This window comes from Bos mutus, chromosome 1 (assembly GCF_027580195.1).
Source record: "Bos mutus isolate GX-2022 chromosome 1, NWIPB_WYAK_1.1, whole genome shotgun sequence".
NCBI classification, from domain to species: Eukaryota; Metazoa; Chordata; class Mammalia; order Artiodactyla; family Bovidae; genus Bos; species Bos mutus.
Window position 1 is genome coordinate 148050947 of NC_091617.1, and position 22885 is coordinate 148073831.

At 40.0% G+C, this 22885-nt stretch overlaps 1 protein-coding gene across 1 annotated transcript in view; it reads left to right on the forward strand.

Moving 5' to 3' along the window:
• The window catches only part of HACL1 (2-hydroxyacyl-CoA lyase 1), a 41362-nt gene extending 23889 nt beyond the window's left edge, over nt 1-17473 (forward strand). The window contains exons 15-17 of the mRNA XM_005910547.3: nt 32-139; nt 3964-4150; nt 17318-17473. Coding sequence (XP_005910609.2) covers nt 32-139; nt 3964-4150; nt 17318-17350 — 328 coding nt within the window. The 3' untranslated portion in view covers nt 17351-17473. The remainder of the gene's footprint in view (nt 1-31; nt 140-3963; nt 4151-17317) is intronic.
• The last annotated feature ends 5412 nt before the right edge of the window (nt 17474-22885 follow it).

Here is a 22885-nt window from a genome sequence, read left to right on the forward strand (position 1 = left end):
TATTTCCTTTATATTTTGCTTTCAATTTTAGGTACAACTTGCCAATTGTACTTTTGGTGGTGAATAATAATGGAATTTATCAAGGTTTTGATAAAGATAGTTGGAAGGAAATGTTAAAATTTGGAGATGCTACTACAGTGTAAGTAACCCAGAATAACATATATTTACTTTTCTCATCGAGTTTAATCTGTTTATTTTTTTTTTTTTTTTTTTTTTCTTTATTTTAAAAAAAAATCACATGCTCCCCATCCTGAACCCTCCTCCCTCCCAACCTCCCCATACCATCCCCTGGGCCTTCCCAGCGCACCAGCCCCAAGCATCCAGCATCGTGCACTGAACCTGGACTGGCATCTCGTTTCATACATGACATTTCACATGTTTCAATGACATTCTCCCAAATCTTCCCACCCTCTCCCACAGAGTCCATAAGACTGTTCTATACATCAGTGTCTCTTTTGCTGTCTCGCACACAGGGTTATCGTTACCATCTTTCTAAATTCCATATACATGCGTTAGTATACTGTATTTATGTTTTTCCTTCTGGCTTACTTCACTCTGTATAATAGTCTCCAGTTTCATCCACCTCATTAGAACTGATTCAAATGTATTCTTTTTAATGGCTGAGTAATACTCCATTGTGTATATGTACCACAGCTTTCTTATCCATTCATCTGCTGATGGACATCTAGGTTGCTTCCATGTCCTGGCTATTATAAACAGTGCTGCGATGAACATTGGGGTACACGTGTCTCTTTCCTTCTGGTTTCCTCAGTGTGTATGCCCAGCAGTGGGATTGCTGGATCATAAGGCAGTTCTATTTCCAGTTTTTAAGGAATCTCCACACTGTTCTCCATAGTGGCTGTACTAATTTGCATTCCCACCAACAGTGTAAGAGGGTTCCCTTTTCTCCACACCCTCTCCAGCATTTATTATTTGTAGACTTTTGGATCGCAGCCATTCTGACTGGTGTGAAATGGTACCTCATAGTGGTTTTGATTTGCATTTCTCTGATAAAGAGTGATGTTGAACATCTTTTCAAGTGTTTGTTAGCCATCTGTATGTCTTCTTTGGAGAAATGTCTATTTAGATCTTTGGCCCATTTTTGATTGGGTCATTTATTTTTCTGGAGTTGAGCTGTAGGAGTTGCTTGTATATTTTTGAGATTAGTTGTTTGTCGGTTGCTTCATTTGCTATTATTTTCTCCCATTCTGAAGGCTGTCTTTTCACCTTGCTAATAGTTTCCTTTGATGTGCAGAAGCTTTTAAGTTTAATTAGGTCCCATTTGTTTATTTTTGCTTTTATTTCCAATATTCTGGGAGGTGGGTCATAGAGGATCCTGCTGTGATGTATGTCAGAGAGTGTTTTGCCTATGTTCTCCTCTAGGAGTTTTATAGTTTCTGGTCTTATGTTGAGATCTTTAATCCATTTTGAGTTTATTTTTGTATATGGTGTTAGAAAGTGTTCTAGTTTCATTCTTTTACAAGTGGTTGACCAGATTTCCCAGCACCACTTGTTAAAGAGATTGTCTTTAATCCACTGTATATTCTTGCCTCCTTTGTCAAAGATAAGGTGTCCATATGTGCGTGGATTTATCTCTGGGCTTTCTATTTTGTTCCATTGATCTATATTTCTGTCTTTGTGCCAGTACCATACTGTCTTGATAACTGTGGCTTTGTAGTAGAGCCTGAAGTCAGGTAGGTTGATTCCTCCAGTTCCATTTTTCTTTCTCAAGATTTTTGGCTATTCGAGGTTTTTTGTATTTCCATACAAATTGTGAAATTATTTGTTCTAGCTCTGTGAAGAATACTGTTGGTAGCTTGATAGGGATTGCATTGAATCTATAAATTGCTTTGGGTAGTATACTCATTTTCACTATATTGATTCTTCCAATCCATGAACATGGTATATTTCTCCATCTATTAGTGTCCTCTTTGATTTCTTTCACCAGTGTTTTATAGTTTTCTATATATAGGTCTTTAGTTTCTTTAGGTAGATATATTCCTAAGTATTTTATTCTCTTCGTTGCAATGGTGAATGGAATTGTTTTTAATTTCTCTTTCTGTTTTCTCATTATTAGTGTATAGGAATGCAAGGGATTTCTGTGTGTTGATTTTATATCCTGCAACTTTACTATAATCATTGATTAGTTCTAGTAATTTTCTGGTGGAGTCTTTAGGGTTTTCTATGTAGAGGATCATGTCATCTGCAAATAGTGAGAGTTTTACTTCTTCTTTTCCAATTTGATTCCTTTTATTTCTTTTTCTGCTCTGATTGCTGTAGCCAAAACTTCCAAAACTATGTTGAATAGTAATGGTGAAAGTGGGCACCCTTGTTTTGTTCCTGACTTTAGAGGAAATGCTTTCAATTTTTCACCATTGAGGATAATGTTTGCTGTGGGTTTGTCATATATAGCTTTTATTATGTTGAGGTATGTTCCTTCTATTCCTGCTTTCTGGAGAGTTTTTAACATAAATGGGTGTTGAATTTTGTCAAAGGCTTTTCTGCATCTATTGAGATAATCATATGGTTTTTGTTTTTCAATTTGTTAATGTGGTGTATTACATTGATTGATTTGCGGATATTGAAGAATCCTTGCATCCCTGGGATAAAGCCCACTTGGTCATGGTGTATGATCTTTTAATGTGTTGTTGGATTCTGATTGCTAGAATTTTGTTTAGGATTTTTGCATCTATGTTCATCAGTGATATTGGCCTATAGTTTTTTTTTTTTTGTGGCATCTTTGTCAGGTTTTGGTATTAGGGTGATGGTGGCCTCATAGAATGAGTTTGGAAGTTTACCTTCCTCTGCAATTTTCTGGAAGAGTTTGAGCAGGATAGGTGTTAGCTCTTCTCTAAATTTTTGGTAGAATTCAGCTGTGAAGTCGTCTGGACCTGGGCTTTTGTTTGCTGGAAGATTTTTGATTACAGTTTCAATTTCCATGCTTGTGATGGGTCTGTTAAGGTTTTCTATTTCTTCCTGGTCGAGTTTTGGAAAGTTGTACTTTCTAAGAATTTGTCCATTTCTTCCTCGTTGTCCATTTTATTGGCATATAATTGTTGATAATAGTCTCTTATGATCCTTTGTATTTCTATGTTGTCTGTTGTGATCTCTCCAATCTGTTTAAAAAGTGTGCTGTACCGGAATGTGCCTGCGTGGTGTAAGTATTGCTTCTTTCCATGGCCGGCTGCTCTACAGGGCAGGAGTTCTGTCTGCATGGTTCCTTTTCATACAACCATCCTTGATTGGCACTTCAATGAGCAGTTTATGATCAGGGAGCCACTGAAGTCTCAGGTGAATGAGTTTGATGTCTAAGCCTTGTTAACAAAAAAACTTATTGCAAAATGCTCCTAGTCCTACTATTCCTACTGTACAATATAGGGATATAGATGTTTACATATTATTCATGATACAGAGGTCTTCCTTTTACCACGCTAAATTTTGGTCATCTGATGCCACAGTCACCCTGAGACAGTACTGTGGCTGGCCGTGGGATGTGAGAGATGTGAATCTGGCAGCAGGGCATGGGTATGTTTCTTAAGCCTTGCTGACTTTGTCGTTTTGTTGTGATTTGCGGTTTTGTAGTAATCATTCCTGTTTTCTTCTTTTTTATGAGAAGGATTCATAATAATTGATGGTATAGCTTACACTGTCCATCAAGGTAGCTACTAGCCACATATGGCTGTTTAAGTTTAAATTAAAAATTCAGTTCTTCTTTTTAATCAGTCACATTTAAAGTGCTCAGAGCAGCAGGTCACTAGTAGTTACTGTATTGGACAAAACAGATATAAAAATTTCCATCATCATAGAAAGTTCATTAGACATTGTCACATAGACAATAAAAAATGTATGGAAAGTTTAATTTACAGGCATCTCAGTTTACATATGCCTTTCAGTTTAGCTGAAATTTTCCCACAAATTATTTCAGACAAATTATTTTCTATTGACTATGACCTTCTTTTTCAGGGCCCCTCCAATGTGTCTTCTGCCTCACTCACATTATGAGCACGTCATGACTGCATTTGGAGGCAAAGGGTATTTTGTACAAACACCAGAAGAACTCCAGAAATCCCTGAGGCAGAGCCTGGCAGACACAACTAATCCCTCCCTTATCAACATCATGATTGAGCCACAAGGCACGCGGAAAGCCCAGGTAAAGGCAATTGCTAAGCAGAAGGCATCTCTCAGCCCACCCCCAAAAGTATCTACCAAATAGAACACCCTCTCATTTACAGAGTTCTGTGTAAACCATTTTTTTTTTTTTTTTTTTTTTTGTAAACCATTTCTGAGTTTGTCACTGTCATCTGTTTGTTCAATGAGTATTTGTTAAGATAGGTATTAGATGTGCTATGTCAGGTGCTAAGAATAGCTTAGTGAGCAAAGCTAGGCTCAGTTCTCACCTCGTGGAGTTTATTGTCCAGTCAGAAAGTACAGTCCATCACCTCTCAACTAGAATGTATCACAGTAAAGTGAGGCAATTCCTCTGAAGGAAAGAAACCCAGTTCTGAATAAACATAAAACAAAGGAATCCAAGAAGTTGTGGAGGAAAGGGAACCTTCCTACCCTATTGATGGGGGTGTAAAGTGGTGCAGCCACTGTGGAAAATAGTATGGAAGTTCCTCAAAAAAGTAAAAACAGAGTTGCCATATGATCCAGCAATCCTGCTCCTGGACATGTATCTGATGCAAACCATAATTTGAAAAGATACATGCACCCAAGTGTTCACTGCAGGAATAATGAAGACATGGAAGCAACCTAAATGTCCATCAAGAGATTAATAGATAAAAATGTAGTACATGTATACAATGAAATATTACTCAGCAGTAAAAGGAACAAAATTATGCCGTTTGCAGCAACATGGGTGGGCCTAGAGATTATCATATTAAGTGAAGTAAGTCAGAAAGAGAAAGACAAATACTGTCTGGTATCATTTGTAGGTGGAATCTAAAGTTTGACACAGATGAACTTACCTGTGAAACAGAAGCAGACTGATACAGAGAACAGATTTGTGGTTGCCACGGGGGAGGGCGAGAGGGAAGGGATGGATTGGGAGTCTAGGATCAGCAGGTGCAAACTATTATATATAAAATGGGTAGGCAACAGAGTCCTACTGTATAACACAGGGAACTATGTTCAAAAGTCTATTATAAGCCATAATGGAAAAGAATATGAAAAAGGGTATCTATATACATGTATAATGGAATCACTTTGCTATTCATCAAAAATTCACACAACATTGTAAATCAACTAAGTATACTTCAATAAAATAAATTTGAAACCAAGCAAAAAAACCCACAAAGGAATTCAGTTTATACTGGAGTCACCAGGAAGTCTTCTCAGAAGTGATGCTTAAACTGAGAGCTGAAGGATAAGTAAGGAAGTAGGACATGCTCAGCAAAGAAGCGAGAAGAACACTGTGCACAGGCTGTTTAGCAGGACAGAGCGTGGCAAGTCCAGGAAACTGAAAGAAGGCCAAAGTGGCCAGAAGGCAGAGAGTGGATATAGTCTCAATAGGATAGGAGATTATATAATAGGGTAATTTGGGCAATTATATTCAAAGTTACTTTGGCCTCTAAAGCAAAACTGCAGTATAGACTACCAGTAAAATAAATGATAAAGTTTGTAGCCTGCTCCTCTTCCATTCCAGATTAAGTTGCTTTTCATACTTACCTTTGTACTTTGATCCTGGTCCAGCTAATTTTGCTTTCTCTTAAATACCTGGCCTTCAAGCTTACACCTTGCATATCAGCTGTTGTTTTCAATGTTTTGTATATTTTTTCAAGGAGTTTTTGTCTTGGTTCTTTATACATCTGCTGTTAGATTTTCTTCTGTTTTGAACAAGGCAGTGGACAAATGGGCAAAATGGACACCTGGTAAATGAATGTAAATTACCTTATTTGGAATCTATGAAATGTACAGAATTGTACTGAAATTCTGTTTTTATAAAACAGATAACAAGGACTTTGGTAAAAGGAATAAAGGGGAACTACAAAACAGCCAGAAAAGAACAAAATGGCAATAAGTACATACCTGCCAGTAATTACTTTAAATATTAATGTATTAAGTTCTTGAATCAAAGTAAATAGAGTGGCTGAATGGATAAAAGATACATCTATATGCTGCCTATAAGAGACTCACTTCAGTTATAAGAACACACACAGACTGAAAATAAAGAGATGGAAAAAAATAATCCGTGCAAATGGAAACCAGAGGAAAGCTAGAGTAGCTGTACTTCTATCAGATAAAATAGACTTCAGAACAAGAGACTGTAGCAAGAGAAAAAGAAGGGCATTGTGTAATGATAAAGGAGTCAATCCAACAAAAAGACATAACATTTATAAATATGACATAGGAAAGTACATAGACATACAACATAGGAAAGTACACACATACACATGGATATAAAGCAAATATTTACAGACCTAAAGAGAGAGAGACATCAGTATAATAATATTCAGGAACTTTAACATCCACTTACATCAGTATAGTTTCAGATCAGATCAGATCAGTCGTTCAGTCGTGTCTGACTCTTTGCGACCCCATGAATCGCAGCACGCCAGGCCTCCCTGTCCATCACCAACTCCTGGAGTTCACTCAGACTCCCGTCCATTGAGTCAGTGATGCCATCCAGCCATCTCATCCTCTGTCATCCCTTTCTCCTCTTGCCCCCAATCCCTCCCAGCATCAGAATCTTTTCCAATGAGTCAACTCTTCGCATGAGGTGGCCAAAGTACTGGACTTTCAGCTTTAGCATCATTCCTTCCAAAGAAATCCCAGGGCTGATCTCCTTCAGAATGGACTGGTTGGATCTCCTTGCAGTCCAAGGGACTCTCAAGAGTCTTCTCCAACACCACAGTTCAAAAGCATCAATTCTTCGGCACTCAGCCTTCTTCACAGTCCAACTCTCACATCTATACATGACCACAGAAAAAACCATAGCCTTGACTAGACAAACCTTTGTTGGCAAAGTAATGTCTCTGCTTTTGAATATGCTGTCTAGGTTGGTCATAACTTTCCTTCCAAGGAGTAAGCGTCTTTTAATTTCATGGCTGCAGTCACCATCTGCAGTGATTTGGAGCCCAGAAAAATAAAGTCTGACACGGTTTCCACTGTTTCCCCATCTATTTCCCATGAAGTGGTGGGACCGGATGCCATGATCTTCGTTTTCTGAATGTTGAACTTTAAGCCAACTTTTTCACTTTCTACTTTCACCTTCATCAAGAGGCTTTTTAGTTCCTCTTCACTTTCTGCCATAAGGGTGGTGTCATCTGCATATCTGAGGTTATTGATATTTCTCCCGGCAATCTTGATTCCAGCTTGTGTTTCTTCCAGTCCAGTGTTTCTCATAATGTACTCTGCATAGAAGTTAAATAAGCAGGGTGACAATATACAGCCTTGACGTACTCCTTTTCCTATTTGGAACCAGTCTGTTGTTCCATGTTCAGTTCTAACTGTTGCTTCCTGACCTGCATATAGGTTTCTCAAGAGGCAGATCAGGTGGTCTGGTATTCCCATCTCTTTCAGAATTTTCCACAGTTGATTGTGATCCACACAGTCAAAAACTTTGGTGTAGTCAATAAAGCAGAAATAGATGTTTTTCTGGAACTCTCTTGCTTTTTCCATGATCCATCGGATGTTGGCAATTTGATCTCTGGTTCCTCTGCCTTTTCTAAAACCAGCTTGAACATGAGGAAGTTCACAGTTCACATATTGCTGAAGCCTGGCTTGGAGAATTTTAAGCATTACTTTACTAGCACGTGAGGTGAGTGCAGTTGTGCGGTAGTTTGAGCATTCTTTGGCATTGATAGCTTATCCAGACACAAAATCAGTTAGAAAACATCAACCTTCTATGACGCATTTGAACAGATGGACTTAACTTACTGACTGAAAACATTTCAGTATACACTTACATGACGAATCACTGGCCACAGGCGTTAGTTTCTGCAAAAACTCCCCAGTCAATAACGTATGTATTCAGAACATTCCTTTCAAAAACAACAGTATACACATTCTTTTCAAGTGCACATGAAACTTTCTCCAGGATAGATCATATGTTAGGACACAAAACAAATCTTCATAAATTTAAGAATAAAATCATACAAAGCATCTTTTTCAGCCACCATAGTGTGAAACTTGAAATCGATTACAAAAGAAAACTAGAAAATGTGGAGCTGAAACAACATGTTACTGAGCAGCAAAGGGGTCAAAGAATAAATTTTTAAAAAATTTAAATGAAAATGCTAATAAATATATCAAAATGTATGGGATGCAGCAAAAGCAGGTCTCAGAAGTTCATAGCAATAAAAGCCTACCTCAAAAAACAAGAAAAATTTCAAACAACCTGACTTTACACTTGAAGAAAATAAGGGGGGAAAAGCCCAAAGTTGTTAGAAGGAAGGAAATAACAAAGGTCAGAGCACATATAAATAGAGTCTAAAAGCACAGTAGAAAAGATTGATGTAACTTAACTCTGGTTCTTTGAATAGTTAAAACTGACACAACTTTATCTAGAATCAGCAAGAATAAAGGGAGAGGACTCAAAATCAGAAATGAAAGATGAGCCATTACAACTGATACTGTGGAAATATAAAAATTCATAGAGACTACTGTGAACAAATATATACTAATAAATTTGACAACCTAAATTTATGGATAAATTCCTAGAAACATGTAAACTACCAAGACTGAATCATGAAGAAATAAAAAATTTGAATAGACTGATTAGTAGTTAGAAGATTGAATTGGTAATCAAAACCTCTGAAACAAAAGTCCAGGACCAGGTGGCTTCATTGGTGAATTCTACCAAACATTCAAAGCAGAATTAATATCAGTTCTTCTCAAATTCTTCCAGAAGATAAAGGAGGAAGGAACACTTGTGAAGTCATTTTTACAAGGCCAAATTTACCTCAATAACCAAGATCAGACAAGGATACCACAAGAAAAGAAAATTATCCTTGATGAACATAGATGTAAAAACCTTAATAAAATATTAGCAAACCAAATTCAACAATACATTAAAAAATTATATTGTATGATGAACTAGGGTTTATTCCAGGTATTTAAAAACAGTTGCTATCTACAAATCAGTCATTGTGGTATACTACATTAACAAAATGAAGGATAAAAATAATATGATCATCTCAATAGATGTTGTTTTGGTTCAGTCGCTCAATCCTGTTCAACTCTTTGCAACCCCATGGAGTTTCCTGTCCTTCACCATCTCCTGGAGCTTGTTCACACTCATGTCCATTAAGTCAGTGATTCCATCCAACCATTTCATCTTCTGTCACCCTCTTCTCCTCCTACCTTCAGTCTTTTCCAGCTTCCGGGTCTTTTCTAATAAGTCAGCTCTTTGCATCAGGTGCCCAAAATATTGGAGCTTCAGCTTCAGCATCAGTCCTTCCCATGAATATTCAGGATTGATTTCCTTTAGGATTGACTGGTTTGATCTTGCAGTCCAAGGGACTTTTCAAGAGTCTTCTATAGCACCACAGTTCAAAAGCATCAATTCTTTGGTGCTCAGCTTTCTTTATGGTCCAATTCTCACATCCATACATGACTAGTGGAAAAAACGTAGCTTTCATGTAGATGAGCCTTTGTCAGCAAAGTAATGTCTCTGCTTTTTAATATGCTGTCTAGGTTTATCATAGCATTTCTTTCAAGGAGCAAGCCTCTTTCAATTTCATGGCTGCAGTCACCATGTGCAGTGATTTTGGAGCCCAAGAAAATAAAGTCTGTCACTTTCTATTGTTTCCCCATCTATTTGCCATGAACTGCTAGGAAAGATTGAGGGCAGGAGAAGAAGGGGATGACAGAGGATGAGATCAATGGACATGGGTTTGGGTGGACTCTGGGAGTTGGTGATGGACAGGGAAGCCTGGCATGCTGCGGTTCGTGGGGTCGCAAAGAGTCAGACACGACTGAGCGACTGAACTGAACTGAACTGATGGGACTGGATGCCATAATCTTAGTTTTTTGAATGTTGGGTTTTAAGCCAGCTTTTTCTCTCTCCTCTTTCACCTTCATCAAGAGGCTTTTTAATTCCTCTTTGCTTTCTGCCATAAGGGTGGTGTCATCTACGTATCTGAAGTTATTGATATTTCTCCTGGCAATCTTGATTCCAGCTTGCACTTCACCCAGCCCAGTATTTCACATGATGTTCACTGCATATAAGTTGAATAAGCAGGGTGACAGTATATAGCCTTGATATACTCCTTTCCCAATTTAGAACCAGTATTCCGTTGTTCCATGTCCAATTCTAACTGTTGCTCATTGACTTGAATACAGATTTCTCAGGAGGTAGGTAAGCTGGTCTGGTATTCTCATCTCTTTAAGGATGCTTCACAGTTTGTTGTGATCCACACAGTCAAAGGCTTTAGCATAGTCAGTAAAACAAGTAGATGACTTTCTGAAATTCTCCTGCTTTTTCTATGATCCAGCAGATGTTGGCAATTTGATCTCTGGTTCCTCTGCCTTTTCTAAATCCAGCTTGAACATCTGGAAGTTCTCGATTCACATACTGTTGAAACCTGGCTTGGAGAATCTTGAGCGTTATTTTGCTAGCGTATGAAATCAATGCAACTGTGTGATAGTTTGAACATTTCTTGGCATTTCCCTTCTTTGGTATTAGAATGAAAACTGACCTTTTCTACTCCTGTGGCCACCGCTGATTTTTCCAAATTTGCTGGATTGTTGAGTGCTGTACTTTCACAGCATCATCTTTTAGGATTTGAAATAGCTCAACTGGAATTCCATCACCTCCACTAGCTTTGTTCGTAGTGATGTTTCCTAAGGCCCACTTGACTTCACACTCCAAGATGTCTGGCTCTAGGTGAGTGATCACACCTTTGTGGTTATCTGGATCATGAAGATCTTTTTTGTACAGTTCTTCTGTGTAGTCTTGCCACCTCTTCTTAATATCATCTGCTTCTATTAGGTCCATACCATTTCTGTCTTTTATTGTGCCTGTCTTTGCATGAAATGTTTCATTGGTATCTCTAATTTTCTTGAAGAGATCTCTAGTCTTTCTCATTCTGTTGTTTTCCTCTATTTCTTTGCACTGATCACTTAGGAAGCTTTTCTTATCTCTCCTTGCTATTCTTTGGAACTCTGTGTTCAGATGATTTTATCTTTCCTTTTCTCCTGTGCCTTTCACTTTTCTTCTTTTCTCAGCTATTTGTAAGGCCTCCTCAGACAACTATTTTGCCTTCTTGCATTTCTTTTTCTTGGAGATGATTTTGATCACCACCTCTTGTACAATGTTATGAACCCCCATCCATAGTTCTTCAGGCATTCTGTCAGATCTCATTCCTTGAATCTATTTGTCACTTCCACTGTATAATTATAAAGGGTTTGATTTAGGTCATACCTGAATGGCCTAGTGGTTTTCTCTACTTTAATTTAAGTCTGAATTTTGCAATAAGGAATTCATGATCTGAGTCACAGCTCCTGGTCTTGTTTTTGCTGACTGTATAGAGCTTCTCCATCTTCGGCTGCAAAGAATATAATCAATCTAATTTTGGTATTGACCATCTGGTGATGTCCATGTGTAGAGTCTTCTCTTGTGTTGTTGGAAGAGGGTGTTCGCTATGACCAGTGCATTCTCTTGGCAAAACTCTGTTAGCCTTTGCCCTGCTTCATTTTGTACTCAAGGCCAAACTTGCCTGTTACACCAGGTATCTCTTGACTTCCTACTTTTGCCTTCCAGTACCCTATAATGAAAAGGACATCTTTTTGGGGTGTTAGTTCTAGAAGGTCTTGTAGGTCTTCATATCTCGGTTCAGACTTCAGCTTCTTTAGCATTAGTGGTTGGGGCATGGACTTGGATTACTATCATATTGCAGGTTTGCCTTGGAAATGAACAGAGATCATTCTGTCATTTTTGAGACTGCACCCAAGTACTGCATTTCAGACTCTTTTGTTGCCTATGAGGGCTACTCCATTTCTTCTAAGGAATTCTTGTCCACAGTAGTAGATATATTGGTTATCTGAGTTAAGTTCACCCATTCTAGTCCATGTTAGCTCAGTGATTCCTAAAATGGTTTGTAAATACACACAATGGGTTATTATTTAGCCGTAAAAAGGATGGAGTCTTAGCACTGCAACAACGTGGGTCGGCCTTGAATGCGTTGTGCTGAGAGACTCAAGTCAGAGAGAGGTGAGTGTCATATGACCTCACGTATGGAGCCCCAAACAAAAACCCCAGCTCATAGGTGCAGAAAATGGGTTGGTGGTCGCCAGAGTTGGTGGGTGGGGAGTGGGCAAAATGGCCTATGGGGGTCAAAAGGTACAAACTTCCAGTTATAAATATAAGTCTTCGGAGATGTAATGAACAGCATGATAACTGTAGTTAATAATACTGTGTTGCATATTTGAAAGTTGCTAACCAAATAGCTATTACAAGTTCTCATTACAGTAAACATTTTTGTGACTATATGTAGTGATGGATGTTAGCTAGATTTGTTGTCATCATTTTTTGATGTGTACAAATATCAGGTCATTGTGTTGTATACCTGAAATGAGTATAACGTGTGTGTGTGTTAGTCGCTAAGTTGTGTCAGACTCTGCAATCCCATGGACGTAGCCTGCCAGACTCCTCTGTCTATGGAATTCTCCAGATACAAATACTGGAGTGGGTTGCCATTTTCTCCTCCAGGGGATCTTCCTGACCCAGGGACTGAACCCATGTCTCATGTCTCCTGCATTGGCAGGCGGGTTGTTTACCGCTGACGCCACCTGGGAAGCCCCTGAAATAAATGTAATGTTATGAGTCAATTATGGGGCCTTCCCAGTGGCTCAGTTCAGGGGCCACAGGAGGTGCAGGTTTGATCCCTGAGTCAGGAAGATCCCCTGGAGGAATGTATGGCATCCCACTCCAGTATTTCTGTCTGGATAATTCCATAGACAGAGGAACCTGGTGGGCCACAGTCCATAGGGTCGCAGAGAGTGGAGCATGACTGAAGCGACTTAGCATGCACGTGTGTCAATTATACTTCAATTAAAATTTAAAAACAGGGAGAGAAAGGCTTTGGCATAGCCTCTCTAGGCTCTTCTCATAGCAGAGAGAAGAGATACTTAAGAAGAAGCATGGTGATGGGGATGGTGAGCACAGAAAGACTAGGCCAGAAAGATGATGAGTTAGGTGAGATTAGCACAGTTTACATGGAGCAAGCAGCCAGACTGTTTTAAGATAGGTCAACTTTCAGAATCTGCTCAGTACCTTTGTGGGTTTATTGATCACCTTAGAAAGAAACTCTTTGTTCAGATAATTCTGTCTAGCTAGACACCCAATAGATAGGTTTTAAAATCCCGTGTCCTTTTGTCTAGCTGAGCACCTACTTTCCAGTAGCTGGGGTGTTAGTGTTGCAGCCAAGAGCCCCTCCTCCTGGCATCAGAGCATCAGAGCACTAAGGGCTAAAGCCCTGGTAAGTGCGGTCAGAGCACACAGACAAAACAGACCGGTGTTGTAGTCACAGGAGGGCCCTGACTGACTGTCCTCTCATCACGTTCACCTTTCTAAGTGATCTGCTTCTAGTGGTCTGTTGTGGGTTCTCTATGAACCTGGAGGATATTGCTGGAGAAATATAGCCTCCTACTTCCTCTTTTATAATTCCACGAGGATTATCCTTGTATTTTTTTGCATCTACTACTTCAACATATGTGTCTTCATTCTGGTAGAATTCCACTTATATTACAGTTTCTAAGCTGTTTACTTTTCATTGATTAATTATGTGTCCATTGCCATTTGTCATTTTTTTAAAACAAAGTACAGTTGATTTGCAGTACCATGTTAGTTTTAGGTATACAACATAGTGATTTTTATAGACTACACTCCATTTAAAGTTATTATAAAATATTGGCTATATTCCCTATGTGCGTTAGTCGCTTAGTCGTGTCCGACTCTTTGCGACCCCACAGACTGTAGCCCACCAGGCTTCTCTGTACATGGAATTCTCCAGGCAAGAATACTGGAGTGGATTGCCATTCCCTTCTCCAGAGGAACTTCCCAACCCAGGAATCGAACCCTGGTTTCCTGCATCACAGGCAGATTCTTTACTGTTTAAGCTACAGGGAAGTCTATTCCTATGCTGTGCAATATATCCTTGTAGCTTAGTTACTTTATACAGAGTAATTTGTGTCTCTGAATCTCATACCCCATCTCGTCCCTCTGCCTGTCCTTCTCCCCACTGGTGACCACTAGTTTGTTTCTATATGTTTAAGTCTGAAAAGATAACATGCACCCCAGTGTCCAGAGCAACATTATTTACAATAGCTAAGATATGGAAGTAACCTAAGCGTCCATCAACCAATAAACGGATGAAGCAGATTCTTGTATGGACTTCCCCGGTGATTCAGTGGTAAAGAACCTGCCTGCCAATGCAGGAGACACAGGTTCAGTCCCTGATCTGGGAAGATGGGACATGCCACGGAGCAACGAAGCCCATGAGCTGCAACCACTGACTCTGTGCTCCAGAGCCTGGGAGCTGCAACTGCTGAGCCTGCAGGCTGTGACTGCTGACGCCCGTGCACTGCAGAGCCTGTGCGCCTCAGAGCCCGTGCACCTCAGAGCCTGTGCTCCACAGCAGGAGGAGCCACCGTGACGAGAAGCCCGCACTCTGCAACTAGAGAGGAGCCCTCGTTTGCTGCATCTAGAGAAAGGCCTGTGCAGCAGTGAAGACCCAGCACAGCCATAAATAAATGAATAAATAAATTTTTAAAAGATGTGATATACATGTACAATAGAACACTATTCAACCATAAAAAAGGAGATCCCATGATCTGCAGCAATGTGGATGGACCTAGAGGATATTATTCTTCGTGACATAAGGCAGACAGAGAAAGGGAAAGAGGAGCGACACTGGGTATTGTCACTTCTTGATGTGGAATCTGAAGTAAAACGAATGAATGTGACTGTGAGCAAAGAAACAGACTCAGATACAGAGAACAGACTGCTGGTCACCACTTATCACTGATTCATGGTGTAGCGGGCTGCTTGCTGTACAGGGAGGACCTAATCTCTGCAGTTGCCAGTGTCCAGGCTCTATGGGTAGGATAGTTTCTGTCCTGGGAAAGGCTTCCGTGCACTGCTCTTTCTACCAAAGTTCTGCTTAGATGTGGGAGCTTGGTCCTCTTTCCTCCTTCATCTCCTCCTTTTTTAAAAAATTAATTTTTATTGGAGTATAGTTGGTTTATAGTGTGTTGGTTTCTGCTGTTCAGCAAAATTAACAGTTATGCATATATCCATTCTTTTTTAGATTCTCTTCCCATGTAGGTCACTACATAATATGACTAGAGTTCCCTGTGCGATACAGTAGGTTCTCATTAGTTACCTGTTTTATATATAGTAGTGTTTATATGTCAATCCCTGTCTCCCAGTTTCTTCCCTCCCCCACCATGCCTTTTTCCCCTTGGTAACCATAAGTTGGCAAGAATACACACAAGAACTATACAAAAAAGGCCTTAATGACCTGGATAACCATGGTAGTGTCATCATTCACCTAGAGCCAGACATCCTAGAGTGTGAAGTCAAGTGGGCCGTAGGAAGCATCACTACGAACAGAGCTAGTGGAGGTGATGGAATTCTACCTGAGCTATTTCAGATCTTAAAAGAAGATGCTGTTAAAGTACTGCACTCAGTATGCTAGCAAATTTGGAAAACTCAGCAGTGGCCACAGGACTGGAAAAGGTCAGTTTTCATTCTAAACCCAAAGAAGGGCAATGCCAAAGAATGTTCAAACTATCGCACAGTTGCACTCATTTCATAAGCTAGCAAGTTAATGCTCAAATCCTTCCAGCTATGCTTCAACAGTATGTGAATCGAAAACTTCCACGTGTACCAGCTAGATTTGGAAAAGGCAGATAATCAAATTGCCAACATCCATTGGGTGATAGAAAAAGCAAGGGAATTCCAAAAAAAACATCTACCCCTGCTTCATTGACTATGCTAAAGCCTTTGACTATGGATCACAACAAACTGTGGAAAATTCTTAAAGAGATGGGAATACCAGACCACCTGACCTACCTCCTGAGAAACATGTATGCAGGTCAAGAAGCAACAGTTAGAACCAGACATGGAATAACAAACTGGTTCGAAATTGGGGAGGGAGTGCGTCAAGGCTTGTCACCCTGTTTATTTAACTTATATATGGAGTACATCATGAGAAATGCTGGGCTGGATGAAGCACAAGCTGAAATCAAGATTGCTGGGAGAAATATCAATAACCTCAGATATGCAGATTACACCACCTTCATGACAGAAAAGGAACAGGAACTAAAGAGCCTCTTGATGAAAGAGGAGAGTGAAAAAGCTGGCTTAAAACTCGGCATTCAAAAAACTAAGATCATGGCATCCAGTCCCATAACTTCATGGCAAATAGATGGGAAACAATGGAAACAGTGACAGACCATTTTCTTGGGCTCCAAAATCACTGTGGACGGTGACTGCAGCTATTAAATTAAAAGACGCTTGCTCCTTGGAACAAAAGCTATGACAAAGCATATTAAAAAGCAGAGACATTACTTTGTTGACAAAGGTCCATCTAGTCAAAGCTATGATTTTTCCAGTAGTCATGTGCAGATGTGAAAGTTGGACCTTAAAGAAAGCTGAGTGCCAAAGAATTAATGCTTTCAAACTGTGGTGTTAGAGAAGATGCTTGGGAGTCCCTTGGACTGCAAGGAGATCCAACCAGTCCATCCTAAAGGAAATCATTCCTGAGTGTTCATTGGAAGGACTGATGCTGAAGCTCAAGCTCCAATACTTTGGCCACCTGATGTGAAGAGCTGATTCACTGGAAAAGACCCTGATGCTGGGAAAGATTGAAGGCAGGAGGAGAAGGGGACGACAGAGGATGAGATGGTTGGATGGCATCACTGACTCGATGGATGTGAGTATGAGCAAGCTCCGGGAGATGGTGATGGACAGGGGGGCCTGGTGTATACTGCAGTCCATGGGGTCACAAAGTTGGACACAACTGAGCGACTGAACAATGACAAACCATAAGTTTGTTTTCTACATATTTCTGTTTTGTAGTATTTCTGCTTCTTTCATACTCTATAGTTTTTTTGTCTGCCCTGATTACTATTAATGGGGCAAGATTCAGAAAGTGATATTAGGTTGTTTTGTAGGAAGAGACAGAAGATTCACTAATAGATTTTTAGCTCCTTTTTAGGAAAAGCTGTAGATCAAAGACAAAACTCATTTACCCCCACTGTGGCTAGTGTCGTTATAATGGGACTTTTGGATTTTAGAACAAGCAAGATAGGATATAGTTTGATGTAGTTATTTCTTTTGACTGAATATTTGTTTCTTTTCTTTTTTTAGGATTTTCACTGGCTGACCAGGTCTAATCTGTAAAGATGCCAATGAATGACTTGAAGAGTTTTCTCTTTCCTATAAGATGGAATTTTATTTTTCAAAACAAAATTACTATAATCTTAAAATTGTCATGCAAAAATTAAATAAAACATTTCTAAGTGACATTTTATAGTGTAGGAATTGATTAAAAATATAAAAAGCTACCAGAATCCTACCACAGAAATAACCATTTACAGATGGAAGAAGGGGTTAATTACATTGTATTGTGACTACCTAACTGTTGAATTACACGTCAGTATTCTTTTAAACGAATCCCTTCTTAACATCACATATCTTTTAGAAACCTCTTCAGACAAAAAACAGTTTCAAGAACTGTATACTGAGAGGCATGTTGAGTGAGTTGGAATACCTGGACTGTTTCTGCCTCGTGGTTTATCCACTGAGCACTTCGTTCGTTAGTCTGCCCAGTGTCTGATGGGGCTTGTTCTACGCTATAAGTTGTGTGTTTGTTTTCTTTTTCTGGAAAGAACTTACCAAGCCAAAGAGAAGTCACCTCACACCCAAACTAATAATTTCAGGGTATATTTGGATTATCAACCTCAGTATATGTGTACCACATTGAGAGCAACAGTCAGCAGCCTTAATATATAGAGAACTCTTGTTGATAAGAAAACTGTTAATGCACTAGTCAGAAAATGGGCAAAGGGCATGAATGTATAATTAATAGAAAAAAGCAAATGATCAATCAGAGTATGAGTATGAATACAAATGAGTATGTAAGTTAAACTTGAAAACCTCTTTTATACCCCAGCTCCTCGGCAAAGCACTTTTAAAATTACAGTTTTCAGCATTTGGTGAGGGTGAAATGAAGAGCAGAGCACTGTGTCGAAATTGGTGCAAATTTCACTGAGGGATTCTAGCAGTGTTTGTATTCACAATCATAAAGTGTTCATACCCCATAACTTTTGACCCAGTGGGCATATTTCAAGAATGTAGTTTAAAGAAATAATGAAATATTTGGTCAAATATTTATTTGTAAGCCCCTTCAGCATGGCTTTATTTAGGAACAACCCCAGTGTTTAATGATAAGACATTGGTTATATAAATTATGGTTTTTCAACATCATAAAATAAAAATTGTGTTGAAGAGAATGTTTATTAATGGAGAAATAAATGACAACCCACTCCAGTATTCTTGCTTGGAAAATCCCATGGACAGAGGAGCCTGGTGGGGCCCGTGGGGTCCCAAAGAGATGTGACTGAGCATAATCACAGCTACAAAAATGAATGGGTTCAGGTCAGGATATACATCTTTACTCATTCACAGATAATATACATAGAGAAAAAAGGTGGGCACGAAGTAAACCAAAATTTTGATATATCTTGGTGATGGTATGTAGGTAATTTTTATTTTTTGTACATTTTTTCCTGCTTGTGTAAGATTTTAAAATGAAAATTGTTATATAATTGTATTCTCAGAAACATATTGTTTTAAGAAAATACTAGAAATGGAAATTATTTTCAGAGTTCTTGTTTATTATCTGCAGTTTTATATATGAATTGGGGTATAGGACTTTATATCTAAGTTCAGCTAGTTTGACTGTGTCATACACATCAGACTTGTATCCATCCATTGGCTTGTTAAGGACCTAAGTGACCTCCGCGAAGCGGTGGCCTCCAGCTTTGAGGTATGAGCTGAGGAGATGCTTGCATGAAGATGTGGTTTCACGTGACAAGCGCCTGAGATCAGGCCCCCCTCTTCCCCAGCAGGTCGCCTTATGGAGTTCTGCGACACACACTGCAGAGCCTGGGCTGCAGAGGAGAAGCAGAGAGTGGGTGGCCCTGTCATCTCACCGGGTGTCCCGTGCTCCCCGTGGACGCTTACCAGGGTCCAGCCCCGGTGGATCCAGGGAATTCGAAGCTGGGACGGTGTCGGCGATCAGGAAACAATAGCTTATTTAAATGTTAATTAAAGATATAAAGAGTGGTTAAATAAGGATAGCTCAGCGAAGAAATTCAGTGAAGAAAAGAGGCTGAATAACTTGGTTTACCTTGAAAGCTAATTAAATTCCAAGACAAGGGATTTGCGTCACCTATGTAGGCCGCAGGCGTCCTCCCGTTCTCCCGAAGGAGAGGAGACACTAAGGCCTCCCCAGTCAGATCTTAGAAGCCCAGGCATAATTAGTAGGCTTGACGAGCCTCCACGCTCCAGATGGGAATTCAGCCAGAAGGTGAGAGAAAGAACGACATGGGGAGACCAAGCTTCGGTGAATAAGGCCTGCATTTTATTTTCCAAAGTAGTTTTTATACCTTAAGTTGTGCGTGGAGGATAACGGGGGAAGGTCAGCAGTCCTTGATCCTTATCGAAGCCAGGCTTTCAAACTTATCATATGCAAAAGTTTAGGTGATTTACATCATCTTCTGGCCAGGAGGCCTGTTAACATTTTATGACCCTTTCTTCATTTTCCTCTAAAGGTGGTTATTCTAAAGTCAGGCACCACCCTCCGAAAGCATTTGATAAAGTGCATTCCTATAGGGCAAACGTGTGTTGGGCTATAAAAAGAAAAGAATTAACTCAAGGGTCCAAGGTTACAAACATTAAAGCTACTACTTACATTCCTATACACCAATTATATTAATCAATACATTCCCAGGGACACAGTAGGTAGGGATATGGAAACTTAGCAGCAAACATTGGCCCAACAAGTGAAAAACCCTTCACCAATACAATTTCTAATCAATCTTTTAACTGCTCAAAGGAATCTGTATTTAGACAGTTTAGAACATCTCATGCCTCTCACGGTTGGGAGGCTCTGAACAATCACATGTGGCTGGAAGAACCTGTTCAGGCAGGCTAGAGGACTTCCAAAGGAGTTTGTAGGTTGAAACACTCTTGTCATGCCCAGGAACTTTATTAACTGGAGCTGTAAGTTAACTCTTTTTCAGAGAGAGGTGGTGGGGGACAGCCCCCCGTAAAGTCAGAGGTGTAGGTGAGAGCACAAAGCAGTAAAGTAGGCAGACTCTGGCTTTGGGGATGGATGCTCGAGAATTTCCAGGGGGACTCCTGAGGCTCGATCCTGCCTTTGCGTATGTCGAGCCTCCTTCCTCATGACCTTTGACATGGGCGGAGTTCCTCACGTTGGCTCCCGGCAGACGCTGGCCTCTGGAGGGCACGTGCCATAGAGTTCAGTTCAATTCAATTGCTCAGTCGTGTCCGACTCTTTGCAACCCCATCAATTGCAGCACGCCAGGCCTCCCTGTCCACCAAGTCCCTGAGTTCACCCAAACTCATGTCCATCGAGCTGGTGATACCATCCAGCCATCTTGTCCTCTGTCATCCCCTTCTCCTCCTGCCCCTAATCCCTCCCAGCATCAGAGTCTTTTCGAATGAGTCAACTCTTCGAATGAGGTGGCCAAAGTATTGGAGTTTCAGCTTTAGCATCATTCCTTCCAAAGAACACCCAGGGCTGATCTCCTTTAGAATGGACTGGTTGGATCTCCTTGCAGTCCAAGGGACTCTCAAGAGTCTTCTCCAACACCACATCAATTCTTCAGCGCTCAGCTTTCTTCACAGTCCAACTCTCACATCCATACATGACCACAGGAAAAACCATAGCCTTGACTAGACGGACCTTTGTTGGCAAAGTAATGTCTCTGCATTTGAATATGCTGTCTAGGTTGGTCATAACTTTTCTTCCAAGGAGTAAGCATCTTTTAATTTCATGGCTACAGTCACCATCTGCAGTGATTTTGGAGCTCAAAAAAAAAAAAAAAAAAATTAAAGTCTGACACAGTTTCCACTGTTTCCCCGTCTATTTCCCATGAAGTGATGGAACCAGATGCCATGATCTTCGTTTTCTGAATGTTGAGCTGCCAACTTTTTCATTCTCCTCTTTCACTTTCATCAAGAGGCTTTTTAGTTCTCTTCACTTTCTGCCATTAGGGTGGTGTCATCTGTGTATCTGAGGTTATTGATATTTCTCCTGGCAATCCTGATTCCAGCCCAGCGTTTCTCATGATGTACTCTGCATAGAAGTTAAATAAGCAGGGTGACAATATACAGCCTTAACATACTCCTTTTCCTACTTGGAACCAGTCTGTTGTTCCATGTTCAGTTCTAACTGTTGCTTCTTGATCTGCATATAGGTTTCTCAAGAGGCAGATCAGATGGTCTGGTATTCCCATCTCTTTCAGAATTTTCCACAGTTGATTGTGATCCACACAGTCAAAGGCTTTGGCATAGTCAATAAAGCAGAAATAGATGTTTTTCTGGAACTCTCTTGCTTTTTTGATGATCCAGCAGATGTTGGCAAATTGATCTCTGTTTCCGCTGCCTTTTCTAAAACCAGCTTGAACATCTGGAAATTCACGGTTCACGTATTGCTGAAGCCTGGCTTGGAGAATTTTAAGCATTAGTTTACTAGCGTGTGAGATGAGTGCAATCATGTGGTAGTTTGAGAATTCTTTGGCATTGCCCTTCTTTGGGATTAGAATGAAAACTGACCTTTTCCAGTCCTGTGGCCACTGCTGAGTTTTCCAAATTTGCTGGCATATTGAGTGCAACACTTTCACAGCATCATCTTTCAGGATTTGAAATAGCTCAACTGGAATTCCATTACCTCCACTAGCTTTGTTCGTAGTGCTGCTTTCTAAGGCCCACTTGACTTCACATTCCAGGATGTCTGGCTCTAGGTGAGTGATCACACCATCGTGGTTATCTGGGTCGTGAAGATCTTTTTTGTATATTCTGTGTATTCTTGCCACTTCTTCTTAATATCTTCTGCTTCTGTTAGGTCCATACCATTTCTGTCCTTTATCAAGCCCATCTTTGCATGAAATGTTCCCTTGGTATCTCTAATTTTCCTGAAGAGATCTCTAGTCTTTCCCATTCTGTTGTTTTCCTCTATTTCTTTGCATTGATCACTGAGGAAGCCTTTCTTATCTCTCCTTGCTATTCTTTGGAACTGTGCATTCAGATGCTTATATCTTTCTTTTTCTCCTTTCCTTTTCATTTCTCTTCTTTTCACAGCTATTTGTAAGGCCTCCTCAGACAGCCATTTTGCTTTTTTGCATTTCTTTTCCATGGGGATGGTCTTGATCCCTATCTCCTGTACAATGTCACAAACCTCCCTCCATAGTTCATCAGGCACTCTATCTCTCAGATCTAGTCCCTTAAATTTATTTCTCACTTCCAGTGTATAATCATAAGGGATTTGATTTAGGTCATACTTGAATGGTCTAGTGGTTTTCCCTACTTTCTTCAATTTCAGTCTGAATTTGGCAATAAGGAGTTCATGATCTGAGCCACAGTCAGCTCCCAGTCTTGTTTTTGCTGAGTGTATAGAGCTTCTCCATCTTTGGCTGCAAAGAATATAATCAATCTGATTTTGGTTTGACCATCTGGTGATGTCCATGTGTAGAGTCTTCTCTTGTGTTGTTAGAAGAGGGTGTTTTCTATAACCATTGCATTCTCTTGGCAAAACTCTATTAGCCTTTGCCCTGCTTCATTCCATATTCCAAGGCCAAATTTGCCCATTGCTCCAGGTGTTTCTTGACTTCCTACTTTTACATTCCA